Source organism: Felis catus, chromosome D2 (assembly GCF_018350175.1).
Source record: "Felis catus isolate Fca126 chromosome D2, F.catus_Fca126_mat1.0, whole genome shotgun sequence".
NCBI lineage: Eukaryota > Metazoa > Chordata > Mammalia > Carnivora > Felidae > Felis > Felis catus.
The window spans coordinates 50,476,211-50,503,177 of NC_058378.1; the positions used below are offsets into that span (position 1 = coordinate 50,476,211).

The following is a 26,967-nucleotide window of genomic DNA, read 5'->3' on the forward strand; positions in this document are numbered from 1 at the left end:
GAGGAGTGGATTTTCGTCAACTTAACCTCAGTGGTAGTTGTGGGATAAATTGAGACTACCGGTGAGGAGAATGAGGGAAAGGGACTGAGTTAAATTAAAAGCAGGGGATAGTTGAGTTGAGTCAAATAGGCTGTGGAAAAACACTTCCTGTAAAAACTTAATACAGAGGTTCCCAAACTTTCTTGGTTCACAGTGCCTTTAATGTCTAGGTAATTTTTTTCATTGTTCCCTTACACCCAAAAAGAAACAGCTAATATTTTATCCATTAATGCTAAGGCCAAACAACCACTGAAAATTCAGCTTCTGAAAATCCAGTTTGTAAAGTTACGTCATCATCAAAAGGAATGTAACATGTTACCATTTGAAACAATACTACCTTGAGCTATTGAGTGCCACTGTTTTCTTTCTTTTTGAAAAAAATTTTTAACGTTTATTTATTATGGAGAGACAGAGAAACAGAGCATGAGCATGGGAGGGAGGGGCAGAGAGAGAGAGGGAGACACAGAATCCGAAGCAGGCTCCAGGCTCTGAGCTGTCAGCACAGAGCCCGACACAGGGCTCAAACTCACAAATGGTGAGATCATGACCTGAGCCGAAGTCAGACGCTTAATCGACTGAGCCACCAAGGTGCCCCTAGTGTCACTGTTTTCTTTGAAAATTTAAAATATTTCGAGGTGCTCCTGTGAGTTTGCTGTAGTCTGGCTGGCTTCATGCACAGTATGGGAATTTTAGACTTACCAAACCTCATTTGTATATATGTATTTTTTTATAAGACATGTACTTTTTAAAAAGTTATAATTAGCATAAGCATAGAAGATATCTGGAGGGACAAACAGCAACTGTTAAATGTTTAAATGTAGAGCGGTAGGACTTGTTATTTTAGATTCTTAGGTATTTTGTTTAAATTATATTGAATAGCACTTACATAGTAAAGGAAAATAAGTTTTCAAGGAAAGGAGCACACATATGGTAATTGACTTTCTTGCTTGGTTGACTCAGCTCCTAACAGCTTCCCTACCTGTACAGCAGGTGTGGATTTTTTTTTTCATTCATTTAATCTCTACACCCAGCATGGGGCTTGAACTCATGACCCTGACATCAAGAGTCACATGCTATTCCGACTGAGTCAGCCAGATGCCCCTAGTGTGGATTTTTAGAAACTTACTTCTAGGAGTATAAGATACCCCAATTTTGGATTATAACTACACTATGTGTCTGTTGTCGATCACTTAGAAATCTAGGGGGAAAAATAGAGATTAATTTTTAGAATTCTGTGGCTCTTGATAACCTCTGTTATTTCATTCCTTGGTGTCATTGGTCTTCCTTCTTTTCCCTTTTGTCTCTCTCCTGTCCCGCTAGTGCATGGCCACCAGAGTGATTTTTCAAACTGCAAATTGAATTATTTAAACTACAATTTTTTTGTTATCTTTTCCACTGCAATATAAGCTTCACAAATGCCACGTGTTTGTGTAGTTCACATCCTCAGCCCTTAGTATAGTGGCTGGCACATCGTAGTGGGGAGTTTGGGGCTCCAGGCCAAAATCCTATGTGTGATTTTTTTTCCCCCCTTTTAGGCTGACCCATAGGCAGTTAGGTAATCTTTACCTGTTAGGCCTCATGGCTTTTTCGTGGGAAAGGCTGCCCTCCCCATGCAGAGTGCAGTCTCTGAAGGGAGTTACAGTCAAGGACTCAGGACCCTGGCCAGCCATCCCCTTATACATACCCGCAGTCCTCGCCGAGGTGCCTTCATTCAGAGCCTCCTTTTTAGGGGCCCTCAGCAGAGAAATTCCTCAGGCACCTCTTCCTAGGACCTTCTCATTTCCACTCTTATCCCTTCCTTCTGGTCTCCAGCCCTAAGGTCCATAAAATAGCAAAGGCAAGAGCTTTTTGTTCAGTACTCCCTTGGCAGTGAGAGGACTCCCCGCTTGTGTGCCGATCCTTCTGACCTAGACCACACCTGGGGAAAGATGGAAGGTGGGTGCGAGTCGCATTTTCGCAGGTTTTGCCTCTTGCTTATTCTATTGCAGTAAGTGGTTAAAGGCCTAAGTGTTGCTTTCATTTTGGCTTATTGACTTAACTGGCTACTCTGACATCTGGCAGCTCAGCTCTTTCAAGCCCAGCCTAACCCTTAGCAAGTAGACTTTCAATTTAGCATGTTTTTTCAACCTTTTTTCTATTAAAAAAAATATATAGCTAATATCATATGTATATGGATTTTCTATCCAGCAGGTTTCCTAACTGGAAGTATGTTTTCTATTAAAATCAATATGTACCTGTTGAAAAACAAACAAATGTAGGGATGCCTGGGTGGTTCAGTTGGTTAAGTGTCTTTTGATTTGGCTCAGGTCATGATCTCACAGTTCATGAGTTCAAGCCGTGTGTCGGGCTCTGTGCTGTTTAGTGTAGAGACTGCTTGGGATTCTGTCTTTGCTTCTCTCTTTGCCCCTCTCCCCTGCTCGCTCTCTCTCTCTCAAAATAAATAAATAAAATAAACTTTTAAAAAAAGAAAAAAGAAAAATAGGGGCACTTAGGTGGCTCAGTTGTTGAGCATCCGGCTTCAGCTCAGGTCATGATCTCAGAGTTTGTGAGGTCAAGCCCCGTATCAGGTTCACTGCTGTCAGGTCAGAGCCCACTTCAGATCCTCTGTCCCTCCCTCTCTGCCCCCCTGCCCCCATTTGTGCTCTCTCAAAAATAAATAAAACATTTTAAAAAAAGAAAGAAGAACAAATGTACACAGTAAGAAATTGAAAATTTTTTCCACTGCCCAGAAACAATCAACCATTAACAATTTGATTTCTTTTACTGTGTGTGTGTGTGTGTGTGTGTGTGTGTGTGTGTGTGTTAACTGTAAGCAAAGGGCTCACGATTATAAACTACTTTGACTTAATATTGATTGTAGATATCTCTACATGTGAGTACTGCTGCATGGTCCAGTATATATGGATCCTGCTTTTTGCTATAACAGCATAAGCCTCTTTGAGTCATTAAAGACACTTATTGGTTGTACTGTAATTTACCAAACCTTTCACCATGTTGAACATTAGTCAAATGATGTTCTATTTATTTGCCTTTTTGTTTTTGCTGTTCATCGTTATGCCATGTGTTTATGAGGCACTTAATTTTTTCTTTGTGAATTGTTGAGTCATGTCCTTTCACCATTTCTAAGTTGCAGTGCTTTTCTCTGTACTTTGGTATGTTTTTTTCTTTATTAAGGATTTCAAACCTTTCCAGTTAGAAAGTTATTTATTTTAGGATTTAAACTTTTCTTTTTCATAGCAAAGAAGATAATTGAAACGATGAGCTCTTCAAAGCTCTCAAATGTAGAAGTGAGTAAAGAAAATGTGTCTCGACCAAAACGGGCCAAGCGGAAATTATACACAAATGAAATTTCATCTCCTATTGATATATCTGGCCAAGTGGTAAGCTACTCCTTTCGTTTTCTTGAAAGTAAAACTGTTTATGCTCTTTTTAATTCTGAAGTATTCATACAGTTTGAATTTTACAATGGTTTGAATTTTTATTCTTTAGATCACATCTCCTGAAATGCTTTAAGTGTTACACTTTTGCTATGTGATGTGTTAAATTTGTAATAATTAAAACAAGTGCTGCATTAACGTATACAAGTGTCATGTATTTACATTTGTAAACTCATCAGAGGAATTTTAATTCCATCAACAGAATTATCACTGTTGAGCAATTTGTTTGCTCCTAACACCTGTTTTTCTTGTTAACTTTATCACAGGAGTTGTACAAATCTGGCCTAAGTGGGCCTGGTAAAAATGCAGAATTGACATTCAGTCATTTCCTCCCACCTTTTCTCTAAGCCTTCCAGGTTCTTTTAAGAAAAGACTGTAGTTTGTCATCCCGACTCGATGACTCATTCTCTTCACTCAGAACAGTCTGTGCTATTACAGGGAGAGTTCTAATTTCCCATCATGCTTGCATTTGCCCAGTAGATGAAAGTGACAGTAGAAAAGTAATTACAGGAGGAGGCTTCTGCAGGAAGTGGCTCAGAGAAATCAGGGGAGAGAGAGACTTTTTGCAACAGCAGTGATCAGATACAAGACACTTGAAGGCAGGTGGTGAAGAATTGGTGTCAATTAGGACATGCTGTTGGAAATCCTAGTTTCTTGGTCACTTTTCACCATCTGTCTGATTAGTTCATGATTTCTTCCTTTCCCTGAAGTTCTTTCTTTTCTTAGTTGGAATATAATACTCGTTCTACTTTTCTGAGTTATATGCTGTAGCCCTTTCTTATCCTTTGTTTTACTTCCCATGATTTCAGTAACCCACGGTCATCTGGAGTCTGGAAGCAGATGATCCTCCTTCTGATGTATTATCAGAAGGTCAGTAGTAGCCTATATGTCACAATGCCTACATCATTCACCTCACTCATCACGTAGGCATTTTGTCATTTCTAGTCATTTCAAGAAGAAGGGAGAGGACAGTACGATAACGTATTTAGAAAGAGATAACATTCACATAACTTACTATACAGTATATTGTTGTAATTGTTTCATTATTAGTGATTGTCAATATAATAATGTGCCTAACTTTCAAATTATACTATGTCACAGGTATGTATATGTATAGGAAAAAACAGCATACGTAGGGTTTGGTACAGCCACTGGGGATCTTGGAACATATGTGCCACAGATAAGGGGGGATTATTGTACTTGTTGCTGTGAAAGATAATTTCTTAAAACTTATTTAAGGTACTTCTCTCCAAATATCTCAGTTATTACTTCAAGATATATATGTCCTGATTTCAATATAAAGGGTAGATGATTTTAATTCTGTGTTAGGTAATGTTGAAAGAATCTTTACAAAATCTGTTACTTTAGATGATGCTTTTTCATTGAAGGTTAGTATACCTGCAGGCCAAGAGGACAAAAAAATATTAAAATGTACCTATTATTCCAGTTATTAAGCACATGAATATCTTATTAAATTATAAATAAGCTTTTATTTATAAAAAATTGTGGAATTGTTAATTTCAGATTTTGATGGACCATAAAGTAAAGGAGAGTGATCATCAGATTCTTAAACGACGGCTTCGAACTAAAACAGCCAAATAAATCACTTTTGGAGGATGTTTTAATATAAATTTTATGTTCATAATCATTGTAATTTGTATGCTAACTTTTCAAAGAGAATTGTATATATGATGATGCATTAAATCCCTCTGTGTACACATTGCTATTTTATACATAGTATAATTTTAATTCAATAAAGACAATATGTCAACAGCTCAATTTGTCTACTTCTCTAAGACTTTTTTATCATAGCTTTTTTTCTTTCTCTCTCTCTCTCTCTTTTTTTTTTTTTTTTGTTTGTTTGTTTGAGTATAGTTGACCCACAATGTGACGTTAGTTTCAGGTGTACAACTTACTGATTTGACAAGTTTATACATTGTGCTATATAACAGTTTTCAAACTGTGTGCATTTTCCTTTTATCTCAGGCATAAGGATCAGTGAGGTTCTGGGAAAGATGCTGTTGTTTTTGGTTTTTTTACATACATCGCAGGTCAGATATTTGGTTTCCTTCTATTTAACAGTGTTTTATGAATTGTTTTTACTTCATTTGTTAGGAAACACAACTGATTTTTACATGTCTGGATTATAGCTAAGATCCAGGAGTAGGGTGTACAGGTCTCCTCACTGCCAGAATTTGTAGGCACATAATTTAGAAAAGATCTCAAGTCTTCTAATTATAATGTCTTGTTAGTAATGTCTTGTTAGTAATCCTGTTTTTTCTAGGACACAGAAGATCAGAAGCAGAAAGAAAGGAAGCATCTAGAGGCCAAAAAGTACTGATAGCTAGAAAATACAAAATTTTAGACCTGGAAGGACCTTAGAAATGCATTTTCTTAATTTTATAGATAAGAAAACTGAGACATAAAGTTTACTTTTCTCGGGATCATATAGCTAAGGTATATTGAGCTTTTGGTTTTAAAAAAAAATAAGAAGCAAAAAACAAAGCAGAGGCCTCAAGAATTGTTGCCAAATGGGATTTTAAATCTAAGAGCATACATTTATATATCTAAAACCTTAAAGGTTTCATTGGATTTTATCACTGTTCGTTTTATTATAGTGATGACCTTGGGGAAAAAAGTTACCTTTAGTCTTAAGAGCAACACCATGTGTAGGAAAAATTTCCATCAAAATAGTTAACACAGCCTTTTAAAGCAATAATATGTTTTATTATGTTACCTGGCTTCATTACGCTAAAAATATATCCTCAGTTGATCCTCATTCACAGATTATGTTTGGAAATTTGCTATTTGCTAAAATTTCCTTGTAACTCCGAAGTCAGTACTCTAGGCTCTTTTGTAGTCTTTCTCAGGCATGTGCAGAGTGGCAAAAAATTTTAGTTGCCCAAGATGCATGTTCCCAGCTACGGTTGAACAAGGTGACACTGCCTTCTTGTTTCAGGTCTCATAATGTAGACAAGTGTCCGCGTCCCTGAATATAGTCTGAAATCAAGCCTCAACAAGATTTGCAAGGGAGACAGAGTTTACCAAATTAGAAGGGTCTGAGATACACCCTGTACTTTCCAAAGAATCATACTAACAAAGCATAGAAGCAAGCCTGTGTAAGGTTGAAAGTAGTAATCAAAATGCCTCCTGGGACAGAAATCAACACCCTTCAGAGAAAGATACGATATAGATTCTCTGTAACATAAGTTTTATAACGTGTGACACAAAAGTCAAAACAAAGCTTGACACGGCCCATCAAAAACTTTAAAGCACCTCGTAAGTGCATGTTCAGGGATTTAAAGGAAATGTCATCTTAATGACTGTAGACATAAGGAATCTCAGCGGAGAAATGGAAGGAATGAAGAAAAAGAAAATGGAGTTACATCAGAAAAGATAAGTGAAATGAAAAATTACTGGAGAGATATAGCAGCAGAGATGTCAAAAGAATGATCAATTTAAATTGCCCAAGCTGGAAAAAAGAGATTGAAGAAAGAACAGAGCTTCAGGGTCCTATAGAATAGTATCAAATGGATTGACACACATGTAATTGGAGATTCGTAAGGTTAAAAATAATGAAAATAGGGCAGAAAAAGTATATTTGAAGAAAAATGGCCATTGTATAAGTTTTATGAGGAAACATGGACTTCAAATAACTGTAAACCCCAATTAAGATAAATCCAGTTAAGATAAATCCTAAGATTACACTTAGGAAGATCATAGTGAAACTACTGAAAACCAACAGTAAAGAGAAAATTTTGAAAGAGAAATCACAATCTTGAAAATCGTAGGAAAAACACATTGCATATGAGCCACTGGGAGAAATATAAGGATTACATATAAAATTGTAATGAGAACACAACCAACCCAATAAAAATCTGGTAAAAGTCTTGAACAGATCCTTCACTAAAGAATATACAAGCAATGGTCAATATGCATATGAGAAGATACTCAAGTCTTTAGTTATGGGAAGACAAAGCCAAAAGTAGAGGCAAAACTAGTGATTTCTTCAAGGCTGTGGTCAGGAGATGGGATCAGAGGACGTGAGAAATCAGTGGGAATTAGAGCGGCCAGTTTGAATCTATCTTCATATGAATGTCTTCTGGAATATGTAAAAAGCAATAAGATGCATCCTCCATGCTATGTGTATACTAAAAACTCCTATATATATATGCCTTTGATATATTTTCCTTGCAAGATTATCAACTGTGTGTTTGACAAGTGCACATTCAGTAAATCGGTAATCGGGGAATAAAAGCAAGCTGAGAAAGCAGATCTTGGAAAAGTAAGTTTTAAAAACTATTTTCAAAAAACTTCATTTGTAAATAATTTCAAGATTACAGAAAACTTGCATGACTATTACATGAAATACTTTTAGAATCTTTACCCAGGTCCTTCTGTTTTCAAGCTTTGAGATATAATTGACAAAATTGTAAGATATTTAAAGTGTACAAAGTGATGATTTGATATAGGTATACATTGTGAAAGGATCCCTTGCCAACGTGTTAACACATCCCTCACCTCACATATTCTCCCCCTTTTTGGTGAGCAAGTTGAAGTTCTAGTAGGAAATTTCAATTATACAATACAGTGCTGTTCAGCAAAGTAAGCTTTAATGAGAGAAGATTAAAGGGAAAACAGGGTTTGAGTGGGCACTTAAGATGCTTTAGGGATCTGGTCTTGGATGAGTGTGGACACTCGCAGAAGGAAGACCTACTTTCATAGGTTCTTGAGAGAATTGAGAAAGTATGTAAAATTTGTAAACACGTAAGTTATTAAAATAAGGTTGAGACTGCTTGCCAATTTTGCCCAGGGACAGGTCTGGGTATTTGCTCAGCACATTCTGTCTCCTCATATGGAGAGTCACACAGGAAGGAATTTAAATTTAGATTTCTTTTATTCTTAGCATCAACTTGCCGAGTTCTCTGGAAGGTGGAAAAAGGCCTCTGGAATAGTATAGAATTTACCTGCATAGATTATTCTTTTTCCTTTATGGCAATCTTAGAGGAAGGATGATTGTCCAGCATCCACCAATTTAGAGCTTCTTCTAACTCAGCGGTTCTTAGCGCTAATTGCACATTAGAATTACCTATATACCTAACACACACACACACACACACACACACACACAAATACTGAAGCCTGGGTCCTTTCTCAGACCGGACTGAATTGGTCTGGGGAGGGGCCTGGTATCCTGATTGTTTACAAGCCCCACTGGTGATGCTGAAGTGCAGCAGGCTTGAGAACCACGGCTGACGTTGCTGAGTTTGTCCGCTAGATGGAGACAAAGCACTTCTCTGTGCAAAAGGCTCCAAAACAAAACCCATTCTCTGACTTTACATCTGTACTCCAATTTACGTAACGTACCAAGCAGGGCAAACATGTGGGAAGATAGGTAAAATTATCCATGGTACCGTTGCTTGCCAACCAAAGATATTCTTGCCACCACTGGGGAAAATTCCAGGAACCAATTTAAAAAATACCGTGTGGTTAAAAATAAAACCTATTCACCCAATTACCTGAGCTAGCATCTGGAAATATTTTCTAATCCTTTTCCTAGCCCACTTTGATAAAGTAGACCACATAGAAAAGGAGGGTAATATTGCTCATATAGAGGGGGAAATTTCGACATAAGATCACTCTAAGAATTATGCAGACAGAAATCGTCAGCACATGTAAATTAGATTAAAATATGCTCCCAAGATTTTAGGAAATACGCAGATATAATAATGTGACTTAGATTTTATTAAGTCTGAAATACTGACAGTTCCCAATTTTTATTTCTCCCACCTCTTGCCAGGCTCTGTGGTGGAAGCTGTGAAAGCTACAAACTTGATCTCCGTCCTCTTGTAGCTGGAAATGGTCAGTGAGATGTAGGTCAAAGTCACTGGGGAGGACTTCCCTTCCTAAAACAAGTTTCTTTTCTCTCTTGCTCTACCCCCTTCGCCCTGTCCTCGGGACACAAAACTTGGAGCAACCAGCAATCACTCTATGAGATGACAAGTAAGGACTAGGCAGTATAACTAAGGATGGCAGAGAGGACAGGTAGGAGGAACCCCGGTCTCAATGGGTCCCTCTGGGCACGACTATGCTAACAAGGACTGCCTATCTCTGAACTTGTTATGAGGGAAAAGGAGGCTTCCTGTGATTTGCAGATAAATTTATTCCTGACTGATCCATCACTGAAAAGTTATATTGCCATATAGACATAAAAACATATTTATCATAGTGACCTTAGACATTATCTTCTCTATTATTTTCTTTTTTTTTTAATGTTTATTTATTTTTGAGACAGAGAGAGAGACAGAGCATGAACGTGGGAGGGTCAGAGAGAGGGAGACACAGAATCTGAAACAGCCTCCAGGCTCCGAGCTGTCAGCACAGAGCCCGATGCAGGGCTTGAACTCACGGACTGCGAGATCACGACCTAAGTCGAAGTCGGCCGCTTAACCGACTGAGCCACCCAGGCGCCCCTATTATTTTCTTTTTAATCTTTCTAGGTAAAGAAACCCTGTCGGCTTTTGACAAAGCTAGGAATTTGGAAGCTCAACTTCCTTTTTTGGTTCTTTTTTTTTTTTTTTAAGTTTTTTTTTTCTTTTTTTTGAGGGTGGGGAGCACACGTGTGAGCGGGGGAGGGGCAGAGAGAGAATCCCAAGCAGGCTGTGCACTGTCAGCAGGAAGCCCGACACAGGGCTCAGTCTCACAAACTGTGAGATCATGACCTGAGCCGCAATCAAGAATCAGACGCTTAACCAACTGAGCCACCCAGATGCCCCTTGTTTTGGTTATTTCTAAAAAGCGTATGTTAAATGCCTACTTGTAAATACCACACAATCTACAGGGCATTTCTGCCCTAACCCCATTTTCCAAGCCAAAATGCAGAGTTTGACATATCACCTGGTTACAGGGTATTTTCAGCACAACAGTGCTTGAAAATCCAGGATGTTCTGTTACCCTACCTGAGTAGCCTGTGGTTTCTTCAGGGTACAGCCCCAGGTCAAAGCACACAGACCCCTGCTGTGGCCAAATGCACAAACAACAGAATAGAAACAAAAAACCAAGTAACAACAGACAACAGGTGCTTACATCAACACGGGCCCAATTTGATCTTAAAGGTAAATGGCAAACAAAGATATCTAATTGGAAAAAGAACTGGTAGATCATAAGACTTGTTCATCTTGATTAAGCAGAATGGCAATTTGTGATTCGATGGTTAGGGTGTTCAGGATAATTGCTATCCTGTGGTTCCTAGGAGGATTTCATGGAAGAGAATTTCACAGAATTCAGGGGCTGTTTAAAGAACCTGGGAGAACTGGCTTGGCAAAACGGGGGAGAAAGATATTATAGGCATACAATGTTGCCTTGGGAAGGTCATAAAGGCACAGGTGAACCCTCCCTGGGGCACAACCTAGAAATGTGTGCCTGAGCCTCTCATATGCCAGCTCTGTGAGCAGCCCAGGGGGCAGTGAAGGCGAAGGTAATTGCCCACGAAGTAGGAGGAAGTAAATCCCTTTAAATGTTGAATCTCATTAGGTCTGCTCCTGACGCTCTTCTCATTTTCATACTTTTTATCGCTTCCTAGAAACTCACATCTTTATCTCCAAACCTATTCTTCCCTCGAGATTCAGACTTGTTGCCTGCTGCCTCTGATTATCCACACCTGGGTTTTTGCACAGTCATTTCAGACTGACCGTGTCCAGAAAGCAATTTGTTAAATTGGTATCTTTTTTCTTGTACTTCCCTTTCTCAATCTGTAATCTTTGGCATTTATTTACTTATTCAGCTTTGTTCACATCTCATTAACAAAGTTGCAAGGTATTTAAGGTATACGATGATTTGGTACATGTATGCATTGTGAAAGGATTCCTGCATTAATTATCACGTCTATCACCTCACATATTTACCTTTTTTGTCTGTGTGGGAACACTGAATTTCTACTCTCTTAGCAACTTTCGATTATATGCTCTCGTGTTGTCAACTACAGTCACCATGTTGTGCATTAGATCCTCAGACCGTTTATCTTACAAAATATCCATTACCCTTTTTCCAATTTTTCCCTGTCTCCCTATGTCTCTTGCCCTCCCCACTGTCTCTGTTTTCCTTTTTTTTTTTTTTTTTAACATTCTACATACTTAGTATTTGTCTTTCTCGTTGCCGACTAGTCACTGTGTGCTGACTCTGTGCCACCCCCCAGGGCCAATGCTGGTGACGCCAGGGCTTGCAGACCTCACGCGGTTCCGCCCGCCCCTGCGTTTTCAGTCCAGAGGGGCAGGCTGCCACTGAACAAGTAAGCACACAATAATGACATATTTCAATCTGTGATGACAAAGGAATGCACACAGGATGCGGTCTGAGAATACCGGAGGGGGCCTTCCTGTCTCATTTGGCAGAATTTTCACCCACCTGATCATCCAAGCTAGAAAACGGGCCGTCGTTCTTTTCTTTTCCCTCCTACCGTTTACACACAGGGAACCACATCTCGCCTACCTGACCTTGTAATATTTCACAAACCCCGATCCTCTTTCCCTTCCTCATTACCCTCGGCGAGACTGTCTCTGTCTTCTGTATGGACCTACGGACCATGCACCGCTGATGCCAGACTTTGTACACTTTTCCCCTTGCCCTGCACTCCACCCCCATCCCTTCCCAGACTGCTCCAGACAGCGTTATCCAAAACCTGCATCTGACCGTGCTGCGTTCCTGCCTAAAGCTTTTCTGGCAGTTTTCTATTTTATGCTTCTATTTCCTATTTTCTGTTCTATTTTCTGGTAGTTTAGCTTTTTTTTTTTTTTTTAATGAATATAATCTATTTCAAATTGGCTTACATACAACACTCGGTGCTCATCCCAGCAAGTGCCTTCCTCAATGCCCATCACCCACCAGCTTAGCTTTTTTTTTTTTTCTCATCATTTTTTATCTCTGTCTTGAATTTTACACCCAAGCAACACCAAACTATTCAACTAGTGTATCTTGAACACGCTATTATGGCATTTCACACGTTTGAGACTTTGATCCTGCTGTCCCATCTATATGGTTCTAACTCACCTTCTCATCTTTGTCTGACTTCCAATTTGCTGGTCTCCCACGGCCCTCCCGTGCTCATAGTGGTTCATGCTTATTTACCCTCATTATAGCACTCAATACTACACTACATTTCACATTTGCCTGCCTTTCTAGAAGGTGGGTACGTCAAGGACGGGGGGCGTACTTTACTCATCTCCCTGTCCAGCAGTATGTTTGGCAAATGCAATTTGTAATGGAGCTCACCACGAAATGGAACCAGAAATGGAGAAATACTAGTTTACCTGGGAAGAAATGTGATGTGATGCCTCAGACGAGGAAGCAACTGATGATTTATGGTTTGATTGTCCAACTGGCCTCGAAAGTCAACAGCACAGAGGTTATGACTCCCTTACACAGACACGTGCTTTCATCAGTGACAGACGGGCGCAAGCACTTGATCTACTGGATTGTGAACATGTGCAGGGCACGATCTTTAAGGTAGAGCTGACCAATTACACCTTCCACTTACAATAAGAGAGCCCTCATTTTACCCTAATGAATGGTTGCGATTCTTGTGGTAATGGCTGTTTGGTCCTGACTCCATCCATAATAGCTGCTGGAGCGTATGATTTATGGGCTGGGTTTTTCTCATTCGGACAGAGTTTATAAATAATAGGGTCCTGACAGCAACACGCCGAGAGCCCAGGTGCTACAGCAGCTCCTAGGATGAAGCATTCGTGGACCCTGGTGTTTGGACAGCTGGACAAGTGCAGCTGTATTTGAGACATACTAAAGACATCGGTTTGTTTATCTGATAATCAAATGTAAAGGACGTCAGATGTTTTATCTGGCGCCTCTACACAAAAGTGACTTGAAAAAACATACCCCAATTTAGGGGCTGTTTACGTGCGAGGAAGAATTTCGGAAAAATGTCCGACGGACTGGTTTCTAGCCACACAGCTCTTACATCTTGCAGCTGCTGTCTCCTTATGAAATGAGAGGGTTTCGGAGTCCACGGTTCTCAGAGTTTGTTTAGTCTCAAATCTGCACAAAGGAAATTTTATGAGAAAGCCCGCCACGTGAACCAGGTAGGAGTGTAACCGCTGCTGAGGCTGAGTACGGTTCACTCCGCGCCCCAAGGTGGTAGAACTGAGCACAGCTTGAAACCCATGGGACTTGGTGATTTCTAAAATCCCTTCTACCTGTGACAGTCTCCGAGTCCAAGTGAATCATTTCACAGGGAGCGAGGATCCCGTTGGTGGGTGATCGCACCCGCTCTTCCCTAGTTACTGTGGCAAAGGCTGCAGAGAGAAAGACAAATGTTACTAGCAGCAAACGTGGCATTTAGGAAGGACCAAACAGATCTATTAACTGTCTTCATTCATTTCTTCAACAGACACGGTTGATCACTTACTGCCCGCAAGGCGATGTGTTCAACAGACACTTTGGAGGGAGAATAAGGGGGAAACTTCAGAAGGACCTCCTCACTGAGTAGGAAAGGTACACCTTGCGTGCAAGTAATCACACTCGTACCGATGGGGATTCACTGTGTGGTAGGCATGTTAAAAATACTTCCGTGAGCATTACTCCAGCTCACAATTCTCGTTCCTTTCCATCTGCTCTCGTCACAACCTATCTCCTTTCGAATGTTTTTCTAAACCACAAGACAACTCCTCTACTTGTCGTTATCTGTGAATTTGTCTAGCTGATTTAGGATATTACTATTTATAAGAAGCGCTGTCTTGGCTCAACGTGGGATGATGAAGTCATAACGTGTTCTTCCCAAAAAGGTGCTCCTCCCACAGTGGGATGCGTCCCCAGGTCCGTGGTAGAATTGGTCGTTTTGGACATTATTGTCATTTTCACCCATGCACATGCTGAGGCTGTTATCACATTTAGCCATTTCCTGTTCTGCAGGATTCCCTGACTTTTCTCCTCCCCTCTTTCCCGGCCGTGCCTAATTGCTCACCTAAGCTCTGCTCATCCCACATCTACCTCACAGCCCTTTTCTGTTTCCAAGTCTCTCTCTCCCTTTCTTTAAATTTTTTTTTTAATGTTTATTTATTTTTGAGACAGAAAGAGACAGAGTGCAAGTGGGGGAGGGTCAGAGAGAGAGGGAGACACAGAATCTGAAACAGGCTCCAGGCTCTGAGCTGTCAGCACAGAGTCCGAGGCGGGGCTCGAACCCATGGACCCTGAGATCATGACCTGAGCCGAAGTCAGACGCTTAACTGACTGAGCCACCCAGGCGCCCCTTTTTAAAAAATTTTTTTTAATGTTTATTTATTTTTGTCCCTTTCTTTTAATATTTTGCATGGCTGCAAGAGTTCTTCTTAGCCGCCCTAGGGCTCACAGCAAGGGCTTTGAACCCACAGCTCTGTCCCTGTCTCTCCGAGATTGAAAACTCTCAGGTGCGTGTTTGAACAAACACCAACCTTTTGACATGGCTCTAAAAGACCAGTTACGGGGCGCCTGGGTGGCTCAGTCGGTTGAGCATCTGACTTCAGCTCAGGTCATGACCTCTCACTCCGTGAGTTCGAGCCCCGAGTCGGGCTCTGTGCTGACAGCTCAGAGCCTGGAGCCTGTTTCAGATTCTGTGTCTCCCTCTCTCTCTCTGCCCCTCCCCCACTCATGCTCTGTCTCTCTCTCTCTATCAAAAAGAAATAAACATAAAAAGAATTTTAAAAAAAGACCAGTTATTATTTTTTATTTGGATTTACTTTTTAAAAAACATTTTTGTTTTTCTTCCATGGATTGCAAAATAATATCTATTGATACAGAAAGTTTAAATGTATGCAAATTTTTAAAAAGTAAATGAAAATCATATATAAGATCATGTATACTCATATATGATTTATATTATATAATATGAAATCTGTTTCTGGGGGTGGGGATGGGAAATGAACACCCAAGATATCCTTTTGGACTATTTCTCCGCCCATGTATTTTCTTCTTCAACAAAATAGAAGCAAGTATCTATGGCTTTGTGCCTTGTTTTTTCATTTAACAATCTATAGTGAGCATCTTCTGATTTTATTAACTATTTTTCCTCAATCTTTCTAAAGACTGTGCGGCGTTCCATCGGATGCGGGGCTATAATTTATTTCGCCTGCCCTGTTTTCTCCGTCATCTAGGGTTCTCAGGTTTTCGCTACTAAAAACAATGCTGCACTGAACGGCGTTGGAACTCTAGCTTAACATACAGGAGTGCTTGCTTTCCTTAGGTCACTTTGCAGAGAAAGTAGTTACACGGAACCTACGATCACAGCCAGGTTTCACCATGTGTTTTGGCCAGACTCGCTTGTGATGTTGCTAATCAGTCCCTGGCTATCTGCCTCCTCGCCATCTAGGACCTGCCTCCTGCCCTTGTCGGTCCCGTATCTTCTGTCGCCTTTAAGCCACAGCTGTGCCCGCAGAGCTCGCCCGATGAACATGACTCACTTTTTCCAGTTCTGCAGGTGGAAGGAAGGCAGGGCCGTCCACTCCCTTCTCCTTCCAATGTTATCGTTACTCCCGTCTCTTGCTTGAAAGCATGGCAGGATGACAAAGGCCCCTAACTTGAGCTTCACATGAGATTGTGGTGAGGGAAGCCTGTCCGCTCGCCGTGACTCACGCTGGGTTCTGTGACCCTAGGGTTCTACCTCAGAATCTTGGGGGTCATCCCAGGTGGGGAGCAGGAGACAAAGATGATGGCAGGGACCCGAGCTGGTTTGTTTTTCTGTCCTGCCAGAGAAGAAGATATGAAGGTGCTGGAAGGAAGTGAGGGGCTTTGTGAAGTAAGCAGAGGTCGTGTCTTCACCTGAGGTTCCTAGTCTCTTTTTCTTTCTTCCTTTTTTGAGAGGAGGCAGCTGCTGGGCCTGGCAGGGGGCGAGGGTGGGAGCTGACACGGGCTGGTGCTGGCTCCAAGTTGGGAACCCCAGGAGTGCTAACTGGGGGTGGGGGTGGGTCATGTGGAGGCACAGCTGAGGGAGCAGGGGAGGGGGGCCAGCCCTGACCCGTTACATGGCATGGCAGGTGCACTTGAGGCTTGCTGTGGGTCCTGAGCGAGCTGGGGAGTGACTGGGGAGCAGGGACAGTTTTGTCACCTTTTATCAGTGCTAGAAGCCTGTGTGGTCGGTAGGTCAGGCTGCAGCCACTCACAGGGTTTGATGGGGGAGGAAATAGGACTGTCTCTGTAGAACCACCCATGACATCTCACCAGGGGTGAGGAAATTAGTAGAGGGAGAAGCAAAAATTTGATGAGTGACATCTTTATCACCTCTATGCATCTAGGCGATTGGACGGTCCACCATGAGACTCAGACTGTGGGACTCAGTCAGGTGTGAGGCCCCATGGAAGCTGACAGACTGTTAGGGGGCGGCACGGTAGGCCAGGAAGTTAGCACTGCGTGATGCCTGACGATAATGATGATGTTACTTAAGAAAGTGGCATTTTAAACCCAAAACGATAGGAAATTAGTAGATTGGGCCAAAAGTTTCAGATTGGCCTAAATCTAGTTTGGGGGCACCTAGGTGGCTTAGTTGGTAAAGAGTCCGACTCTTGATTTCTGCTCAGGTAATGACCTCACAGTTCATGTGGACAATACAGAGCCTGCTTAGGATTCTCTCTCCCTCTCTCTCTGCCCCTCCCCTGCATACGTTCTCTCCTTCCGTCTCCCTCAAAATAAATTAATAAGCATTAAAAAAAAGTGATATTTTAAATCCCAAATGATAGGGGTGCCTGGGTGGCTCGGTTGGTTGAGCGTCCAGCTTTGGCTCCGGTCATGATCTCACGGTGCATGAGTTCGAGCCCCGCATCGGGCTCTGTGCTGACAGCCAGCCCGGAGCCTGGAGCCTGCTTTGGATTCTGTCTCCCCTCTCTCTCTGCCCTTCCCCCCCCCCCACTCATACTCTGTCTCTCTCTGTCTCTCAAAAATAAATAAACATTAAAAAAATTAAAAAATAATCAATCCCAAATGATAAAAAGAAAATTACTAGATTGGGCCAAGTTTTTCAGATTGGCTTAAATCTAGTTTTGTCGTTTCTGAGAGGGAATGAGTACTCATGACAGAAAAATTGATAAAAAATAAAGTGAATTTTATGCCTGCACAGAGATTATTTATGACTACCTATGTCGCATCTGCTGTCCAATTTTTCAGGTGAGAAAGGAGGCCCAGAAAAAGGGAGTGATTTATTCAAGGATTTAGTTATTGAGCAGCAGAGTTGGTCTGGGACCCCATTTGCTCAATACCCTCCAGGGGAAAACTACCGGCACGACCAGCCAAACAGAATCGGACTCTCTGACTTGTGATGAGGGACAATGAATGACACAGAGAAACATGGCCGGGGCAGGAAAGGAGAGGTCTTCGAATGAACTTACAAAACGTGGGCCTGTGGTAGGTGATCTGGGGGCAGGTGTAAAGGGGCGGGCCTTTGCTCTGAATTGGATGCTGTCTGAAGTGTCGCTGTTGTTCAAGAGACAGCTGGTGTATCGGAGGAGGCAACCTGTAGGCCAGATACTCTTCGTTCGAGGCATCTTCTGCTGACACGATCAGCTTGAGTAAAAACACGCCCAAGTTAAAAAGAAGAGCGGGTAATTTCTAGTGATCATGTAATTTGACGCAAGTGTTTCTACCCAGTACCGGAGGAGGGAAGGCTTTTTTAGAAACTTGAACGATGTGAATTAAGACTTAGATCGGGTGTGACGTGTCACCGCAGAGAGTAAACTGTCCATCAACAAGCAGAGCCAAAGTACAAGTTTCGCCTCTAGTTTGTGGGGGGAGGTTTTTCCTGCGCTTCTTCTCCATGGCCCTCGCAATATAAGAATCTGGAAATCTCTGCCATCCGTCTGACTATCGAGCCCAAGACCTAACCGGGACGCAAGAGAGACAGTTGAAATAAAGAGCTTGTACATCCATTTGAATTTTATGATAGCCACAATTATAATGAAGGTTACATTTCCCTCCTTACCTGGGGGCGATGACCAGGTACTCGGAGCTCCTCCGGCCAATGCCATTTGCGTTATGCCTCAGCTTCTGGGGGAAGAGAGATACAGAGCATATACAGAGGATGAGGACTGCTTCCAGGTTTCCCAGTTGGTATCTGAGTTTGGCCTCTGGCTGGAAGAGGATGAGCTCCTTAGACGGTACGAACCCTAAGTTTCAGAGTCAGTAGACCGAAGCTCTACCTTACGGAAAAGCCAGGGAGAGCTTGTCAACGGGGCATTTTAGGGGCTTGCACAGATTAATTTCTGACTGAGCTCTAGGGACTGATGCACCACGTATGGCTGGCGAACTATAGATAGACCAACCAGCTTTTCCATATATCAGCCAATCTAGGTAGAAGCACAATGTTTTCTTAAGCCTTATAAAAAGCGGGGTCATGATGGCCGGGGATCCTTTATGTGAATAACCTCAGATGCAGAGGAACTTTCAGAACGCTCTGGAAACATCAGCAGCTGAAAAAAGGAGGAGAGCAGCTGGGAGGACTGGGAGGAGACTGGGATTCGGCAAAAGGAAGATCACCTGGGAGAAAGGCAGTGTGGCATCCCTGCCAGAGTCGGGAAACATCAGGGCCAAAATGCGCTTCTCCTGGGGAGACAAAGCTGAGAGAGTGGCTGCATGCTTTCCAGCTGCCTGAGAATCCAGGTGCTGCTCAGAGGGAGCGAGAGATCCTGGGAACTTCCATTGCTGAGATCTGGGTTTTCAAAAGCTCCCTCCTTACCTTTTCCATGTTAATTAAACTGAACATGGGACAGGAGCAGGGACCCTGCGGGGAGAAGCAGAGCGTGCCAGGTAGAGGAGAAGCTGCCGCTGAGAGCACAGTCCTTTTCTGCTGGTTGGATCTCTTCTCTGCATCTTCTAGCCGTGGGACATGGTCGACGATACCTAAATCCTCGGTGCATGGAGCTCCCCCTTTCTCAAAGGGAATTGTAAATGCCTTCTTCCTAGGGTTGATTTGAGGACAGAGAGAGATTGGGCTCTTACAATGGCTATGGCAGGTCCTAACACATAGATGGTAGACTGGATCATTTCTTCCCCTCCCCGAGCAGAGAGTGACACTTTCCTTCTAGGTAATCTAGCGAGTGTGCGGGTGTGCAGGGGCTAGACTCAACTTGGAGGGAAAGGGATTTCACACTCAACCCTCTTTCTAATTCTCGCGTTAACACAGATTGCAAGGAAGGGAGCTGGGCTCTGCAGGAGGCTGCCGTTTGGATCCACTACAATTCTCCAAGCCGCTGGGCTGGAGACACGTTACTCCTGGTTACCCGAAGCCAGAGAGAGCTGGATCTGATGGGGTTGACTGACAACACTTATCACCGTGGACCCCGGCTTATTGGTTATTCTCCCCTCTAAACAGCGGGAGGGCCATGTAAAACTTGGCATTTCCAAAGTCTCCGCAGGCAGCCTGCAGCTACAATTGACAAGGGAGTTTTAAATTCTAGTTAATAGCCTTGTTCTTGTTCCTGTTTCCATGGATCTAGGTGGATGTTAGATGGATGAAAACAAAGAAGGCTTAGAAATAGTTAGGCTAAAGAAACTGGCACTGCTGGGAAGCATGAACTGGGCTCACCATTGGAGCTCTTCAAATGCCCCATTTACTGAGAGCCAAGCTGCTGGCTCCGGTGACCAGCTCATTCTGGTCTACCTGGACTTTTCCCAAATATATTAATGGAAGTCTGCCTTCCTGTAAATCTCTCTGTCTTGGACCAACTGGGACAATCCGTCACCAAACTGGAAAGGACTGAGGCAAAAAGCATTGAGAAAGAGACAGCTTCAGTGGACTCTAGAGCTATAGGCTGGGGTCAGGGGTGAGGGAAGTCTGGGTAGGGGGTCAGCCGCTTGACGTAAGTCCCCAGAGTCACAAGGTAGAATTAGTCAACCATTGGGGAAGCCCGGAAGTTGAAGCAGTTACTGAGGCCACTTCGTATAACCAATAAGCAAAATAATCAAAGGCCACAAACACACAGACACGAAACAAACTCACTCCCCGCCCTAAATTAAAATGTGGGCTAGCCACAGACAAAGACCTCCTTTGGGGCTTGGGGCAGAGGCAATAGATTAGCTTTGTAGGGAACAGATCTGGCAGAGCTGGACTCATCAAAATCACCTGGAGTGTTTACTAAACAGTTTCCTGGACCCCAGATCTCCTGAAGATAATCATCCCGGGTGAGGACTGGGAATCTGGAATCTGTTCTTTTAATAAGTGCCTTGGGGGATTCTAATCTGCAGTGAGGTTTGGGGATCGTTTATTCTGGAGCAATGGTCTTCGAACGTTTTTGACCACTCACCCCTAGCAGTGAAAAAAACGTGAAAAATATACACCTCCAATGTAGGCAGATGCATTTACTTATAAAGTTCTGTTAGTCCTGCCCGTCTTTTGAGTTTCATATTTCACACCTCAAGGAATGGCTTAATTGGCTCAGTTCACGTTCTGATTGTTCTGACCGACGTTCCAGTCAGCTAGACCGGAGTCTCATGAAGGCAAAGGACTATGTCTATTTTGTTTACCTTCATACCTGCAGGAGCTTGGTGCTCGGCCTATACGAGTTGTTCAATGAAATACTGGTTTCAGTTGAATTTGGGACTCCTTGAAAGAGAGAGAGAAGGAGCGCTTGTCCGTGGAGCAGTGCTGGTTAATGCTAACATCGCCTGTCCAAACTGCCTCACGTTTCCATGGAAACACAACCAGTGGTTCATGTAGGCACCTCCACCTGTCAGTGCCAGGTATCCAAAGAGAGTTTAAAATCCCATTTCTTGGTCTCCAGCTGGTTTTCTCCCACAGGGGCAGAATTCCTGCTGCCAGAGAAAGGACCCTCCATCAAAGAGCAGGAAGAGACATCAGCAAGAGGCTTTCAGTCCAGACAAGTAAGGAGGAAGGTGGTGGACCAGCCTCATTCTTCATACAATACCTCCACTCAGGTGGCAGGACTCAGTGGGGAAGCTTCCTTGGATAGGGAGGCAAGAGAACAAATCTACTTCACTCTCCCGGGAGCCTCATTGTTGAATTCCAGTGGCTGCTGACATTCAATTATGCCTTCACTACTTAGCAGCATCTTTGAAAAGAGGGATGGCTGGCTTTGGAAAAATCTAGTCGGTTTCTTTATCTGCTATTGATGGGAAAGATCAATACCAAAGTGAAGATTGAAAGAGACGGAACACTTTCATGATTACATAACTGCTTCCAGGCCTGGGAGGTAGATGCTGCACACATTTTAGGCAAGTTGCAAAATCGAGGAATGTTGCCTCTGGAGAGATCCTCGAGATTCTGACCCTCAATCTGCGTCATCATTGAGGTGGATGTTGTGAAGTGACCCAAACTAATCTGCTCACGTACAGCCATCAGGTTCTTTTTGGCAGACGTCCGTGGTTTTCAGCGTTCGAAGCTGGGGAGGATTATTTGCTCCGGCTTTACAACTCCCAACGAGATTATGATGAAAGCAAGTTTCAGACCAGATATCCTGGCACATACTCACATTTAATAGCAAACAGGCCCCTAAACGACCAGATCTGACCATTTTGAGATCCTCTGGCCATTGTTAAGGAAAAAAAAATTATTCATGATGCTTGTTAAAACAGTAAGGCAGACTTTATTCAGGACTAGTGAGATAGGTATAGGGACTAATGCAGTGGGGGTTCACTGTAGAAGAGACAGATTGAGGTCAACTCCTAATACAATAAGGAAAGGTAGCAACTTATAGCCAAGGAACAGTACGTGTGTGTGGGCGGGGGGTGGACGGAAAATTGCTAAGGGGAAACATTAAGGGCAGGGGGATTCTGGCTTAGTCAACCTAGTGGGATTCTTACTGAAGGCAGGCCAGGATGATCAGACATCACCTGAGCGATGGTGGAGGATGAAGAATCCGGTTGGGTATTGAGAGTGATCGGATGTGGGGGATGTGAGGTTCTGGCTAAACTGAAGCAGGATTCTTGCTTTTGAGGACATGCCCCAAAACTGGGCTTTTGAGGACATGCCCAAGAACAGGTTCTAGTTGAAAAAGAGCTCAAAGGAGCCCAACTAGTCTGGTCAAGGAGAGAATCTTTGTCTCCATACCTGGTTGAAAGGTCCCTGAGGGAAAACGGGGCAATATTCTGGAAGCTGGATTTGGCTAACTTTACAGTTGGGCACTGACGTCAAGAATCCCTTGAGTAGGGGGCGCCTGGGTGGCTCAATCGGTTAAGTGTCCGACTTTGGCTCAGGTCATGATCTCGCAGTTCGTGAGTTCAAACCCCGCATCAGGGTCTGTGCTGACAGCTCTTACAAGAGGAGGAAGAGTCTTTGTAATACTTACAGTGCAGCTGCACATCTTGAAGAGCATTCATATTAAAGTCCATAGCTCATCACCACTATCTGGGGGTGACAAAGATGACTGAGACAGTTCTGAGGTGTGGCTGTCCATCACAGCCTTTCAGACACGAGCTGCCGCACGTGCACTGGTGTTCCCCTTGGGACAAAGGTCTGCTCCAGGAGCCCAGATCAGGGGCAGGCAGGATTTCACATCGATTATAGATGGCAGGAAAGTGGTACTCAGGATTAGAAAAGGTCTATCACTATAACCTGAACGAAACAAGGCATTCTTGTGCTTCTTGATTGTATAGTGCACAGGTTGTGTAAAGGGATGATTTTAAGGAAACCCGTAACAACCACAAAGGAGTAATTTTACCGAAAAATGTACTCCGACTAAGGAGGGGGCAGAGAACATTCCTAGTGTGTCGCAGAACCTAAAGTATTTGTCCTGATCAGCGCCCCTCTTAAGATATTCCTCACGGACAGAAGTTGCTTTCAGAAGCTCCGGCTTTCTCTCAACTCCCAACCCTAGATATTCTTCCAAGCCCAGGTTCGTTTCTCTCCACCCCTTCTGAGCCTTCTTTTCTCTCATCATTAATTTCCCTTTTTTTTTGTGGAAATCCAGGCTTTCCTGCTGAGTTCTCACCATTCTGACCACCTGCGTCATGAGGCACGGAAGTGGGGGTGGGCTGGGGGGCTGGGGAGCAGTGCAGCGCCAGTTGGAATTGTTGGAGGAGGAAAAGACAGTGTGAATATTCATTCTGCGCCCCCGCCCCTGCTAGATAGCTTGCTTACTCAAACCCCAGGTTCATGGACAAGTTTGAGATCTCTGGTGCTGGATTATTCGTCTCCTAGCTCGTATTTCTCTTAATCAGTCTGCTCCCATTACTACCCATAATGCGACTACAATTTAAAAATACGTTTACGTTTTAGATTTACTGTAGCGATAACATATATGTCAATGAAATTATTACCAATTGCAACCAGTAATGATAGCAATAAAATTTATTCTCGGCTCTGCCATTGCAATGTGTAAACCCACAGAAGATGATAAATACAGCGACAGGGAGGCCCTGTGACTATTTACCCTCAGAGAGTGTTTGGTCCCTCTCCTGGGGGTGGAGGTGCTCAGGTTATTTGACCTGGTCATTAGTGGGACATAAGTAATAGAAGTTGGAGAATCCTTGGTCTCAGTTCTACTTCACTACTCTGATAAAGGAAAGAATATCCAGAGAAGGTTGAACGTTTTCCAAAGACTAAACCAGCTGGTGGGCAGCAGACCCAGGGCCAGAACCTGCTACTCTGTCCTCTCTTTCATGGTGTCCCTTTGCCAGATCTCGGCGACAGGATACAAGAACATAGGAAAGGAAATTTATTTCTACACATACACAGAACATAGCATTCTGTAGGGGAAGGTGGGTGAACTCGTCTCCACTGACACGAAAGCCGAAGGACCTTAAACATTGAGGTGAACTAGGTAGGGGGAAAATACTGGAAGATGTCAGGGAGGAGGTCGGTCATGTGATGAGGCCATTTGCATTTGCTAATTGATGTTTACTGAAATCAGGCTCCTACTACCACAGAGCCTGGGACGTGAGGGTCCTATCTTTCTTGATGATTATATTTCAAAGGGGCTGGCTCCAGGTCCTGGAGAAAGATTTCTGGGTTGTAGAAGACTTTTACCTCCAAGAAGTGGAAGAACAAATTTACAATTGCAAATTTTCCAAAGTTTGTGGTCTAAGAAAAGGGAGGCTGGTCAGGGGCTCAGGGGCCTAGAGTCAGAGAGTCTAAAGGTTAGTCAAGCTGACTGGCAGGTTAAGGTCTTCTCTGCCAGGAGTTTGAGGACTGGAAGCAGGTCGGTGCAGGTGTGTCAGCTGAGATAAGCTGGGTTATACTGGAAACAGTTCCTGTTCGCACATTTCCCATTGCGGGCAAGCCACCAAGACCTGAAGTCACACGGAAAGTGGTTCGTTCTTCTGGTGTGGCTTTGCTCTCCCAGTTCAATTAACTTTTTTTTTAATGTTTATTTATTTTTGAGAGAGAGAGAGAGAGCGAGCACAAGCAGGGGAAGGGCAGAGAGAGAAGAGTATAGGAATTGGAAGAATCAGAAGCAGGCTCCAGGCTCCGAGCTGTCAGCACAGAACCCGATGTGGGGCTCAAACTCACAAACGCAAGATCATGACCTGAGCCGAAGTTGAACACTTAACCGACTGAGCCACCCAGGCGCCCCTCAATTAACTTTTAAAATGGAGCGGTGAGTGGACCTAAGAGAAGGTGGAGAAAGAGCCCCGGCGAAGGGGCCACCTCAGGGGAGTTGGAAGGAGAGATGTTTGAAGGGGTAAAGGATGATGGCTTTTGAACATTTCTGAGGTATGATGTGATTGAAAAGTTACCTTCAACTTAGAGAAGTCTAGAGCATTCCATTTTTGCACACCTGCATGCATATCCAGTGCACCCCTTCTCTCTCCTAGATGTGACTTTCCTGGACGTATGTCTGGATTCACAGGCACAATGCTCAGCGCCTGGCAGTGCAGAGTCAGTGGCTGCTCCAGAACTGTCCTGGTTCCCCGGGTCTGTTGTTCAGGAGCTGCAAAGGTCTGGATCACAGCACTTCTGGGGTGCAGGGAGCCCATGCCTTGGTTTTTCTGAGACTCGGTGGCTGTGAGTGTTCTGTAGGGGCGCTGCCCTGCTCATCCCCAACAGCCATTCCTCATACTGCCTGCAGGGGGTGCTGCACCTCATGTAAATTTCGGGCATTCCATGAGATGATTTGATATACACATGTATTATGAAATGATAACCCCAATACAGGAGTTCACACCTCCATTACCTCACACAATTACCATTTTTCTTTGGTAGTGAGAAAATTTGAGATTTACTCCCTTAGTAACTTTCAAGTATATAATGCAGGGTTGTTAATTCTAGTCATCATGCTGCACATTAGATCGCCTGGAATTTATTCATCTTCTCACTGGAAGTTTTGTTCCCACTGGCCAATATCTCCCTATTTCCTCCAAACCCAGCCCGTTCAGCTTTTTTAGATTCCACACATAAGTGAAAACATCCCGTATTTATCTTTCTCTTATTTCACTGAGCACAATGCCCTCCCAGTCTATCCACATTGCTGCAAAATGGCAGGATTTTTTTTTTTTTTAATGGCTGGATCATATTCCATTATGCATATATTGCACATTTTTTTATCCACTCATCCCATCCATCAGTGGAGACTTTGGTTGCTTCTGTGTCTTGGCTGGTTATGAATAATGATGCAATGAACATGGGGTACAGGTATCTCTGTGAGGTAGTGATTTCGTTTCCCTCAAATACATACCCCGAAGTGGGATTGCTGCATGGTAGGGTGGTTCTATTTTTATTTTTTGATTTTTTTAAAAAGTTTATTTGTCTATTTTTGAGAGAAAGAGAGAGAGCGGGAGAGCGAGCGCAAAAGTGGGGGAGGGGCAGAGAGCGTGGGAGAGAGGGCGAATCCCAAGCAGGTTCCACACGGTCAGCGCAGAGACCCACTCATGGCTCGAACCCACGAACCGTGAGATCATGACGAATGAAGTGTCCCCCGCGTAACTGAGAGTCACCTAGGCACCCCAGCGTAGTTTTATTTTTCATTCTTTGAGGAGCCGCAGTACCGTTTTCATAGCGGCTGTACCAGCCTGCATTCCCAGCAACAACGCTTCCAGGCTCCCTCTTCTCCCCTTCCTCACCAATACTCATCTCTTGCTTTTTGCAGAACTGCCATTCTAATAGCTGTGAGGTGACATCTCACTGTGGTTTTGACTTGCATTTCTCTGACGGTGAGTGACATCGAGCATCTCTTCATGTGTCTGTTGGTTATCTGTATGTCTTCTCTGGGAAAATGTCAGTTCAAATCCTCTGCCCATTTGTGTGTGTGAAAACTTGGCCGAGAATTGGATTCGGTCGAGGACCGCCTCCTTCGTGCAGTGTGTGGAACTCAGGGTTCAGTATTTCCTGAGATCCTGGTGCCCAAACATTTTCCAAATTTTCAGGAGTTGCCGCAGGGCCTTGAAAGGGGCTATAGCAGGTGGAACATAGGTCCTGGCTACTTAGAGACTTTTACAATAATAGTAAGTATGGTTTATTATTATTATAACTATAAACATGTTAGTATAAAAGTGATCAATTGTAAAAATTCGGCGAAAATAATAAGAATGAAATAATATTAATATTCCCTCCCCAAGAAGGTCGTTATTA

The 26,967-nt window shown here is 43.2% G+C and overlaps 1 protein-coding gene across 3 annotated transcripts in view; it reads left to right on the forward strand.

The window, feature by feature from the left end:
• KIF20B (kinesin family member 20B) overlaps positions 1-5,255 on the forward strand; it is a 73,367-nt gene extending 68,112 nt beyond the window's left edge. For all 3 annotated transcript variants that reach the window (XM_023240705.2, XM_023240707.2, XM_023240706.2), the window contains exons 33-34: positions 3,277-3,419; positions 5,001-5,255. In XM_023240705.2, the coding sequence (XP_023096473.2) occupies positions 3,277-3,419; positions 5,001-5,078 (221 nt within the window). In that variant the 3' untranslated portion in view covers positions 5,079-5,255. The remainder of the gene's footprint in view (positions 1-3,276; positions 3,420-5,000) is intronic.
• The last annotated feature ends 21,712 nt before the right edge of the window (positions 5,256-26,967 follow it).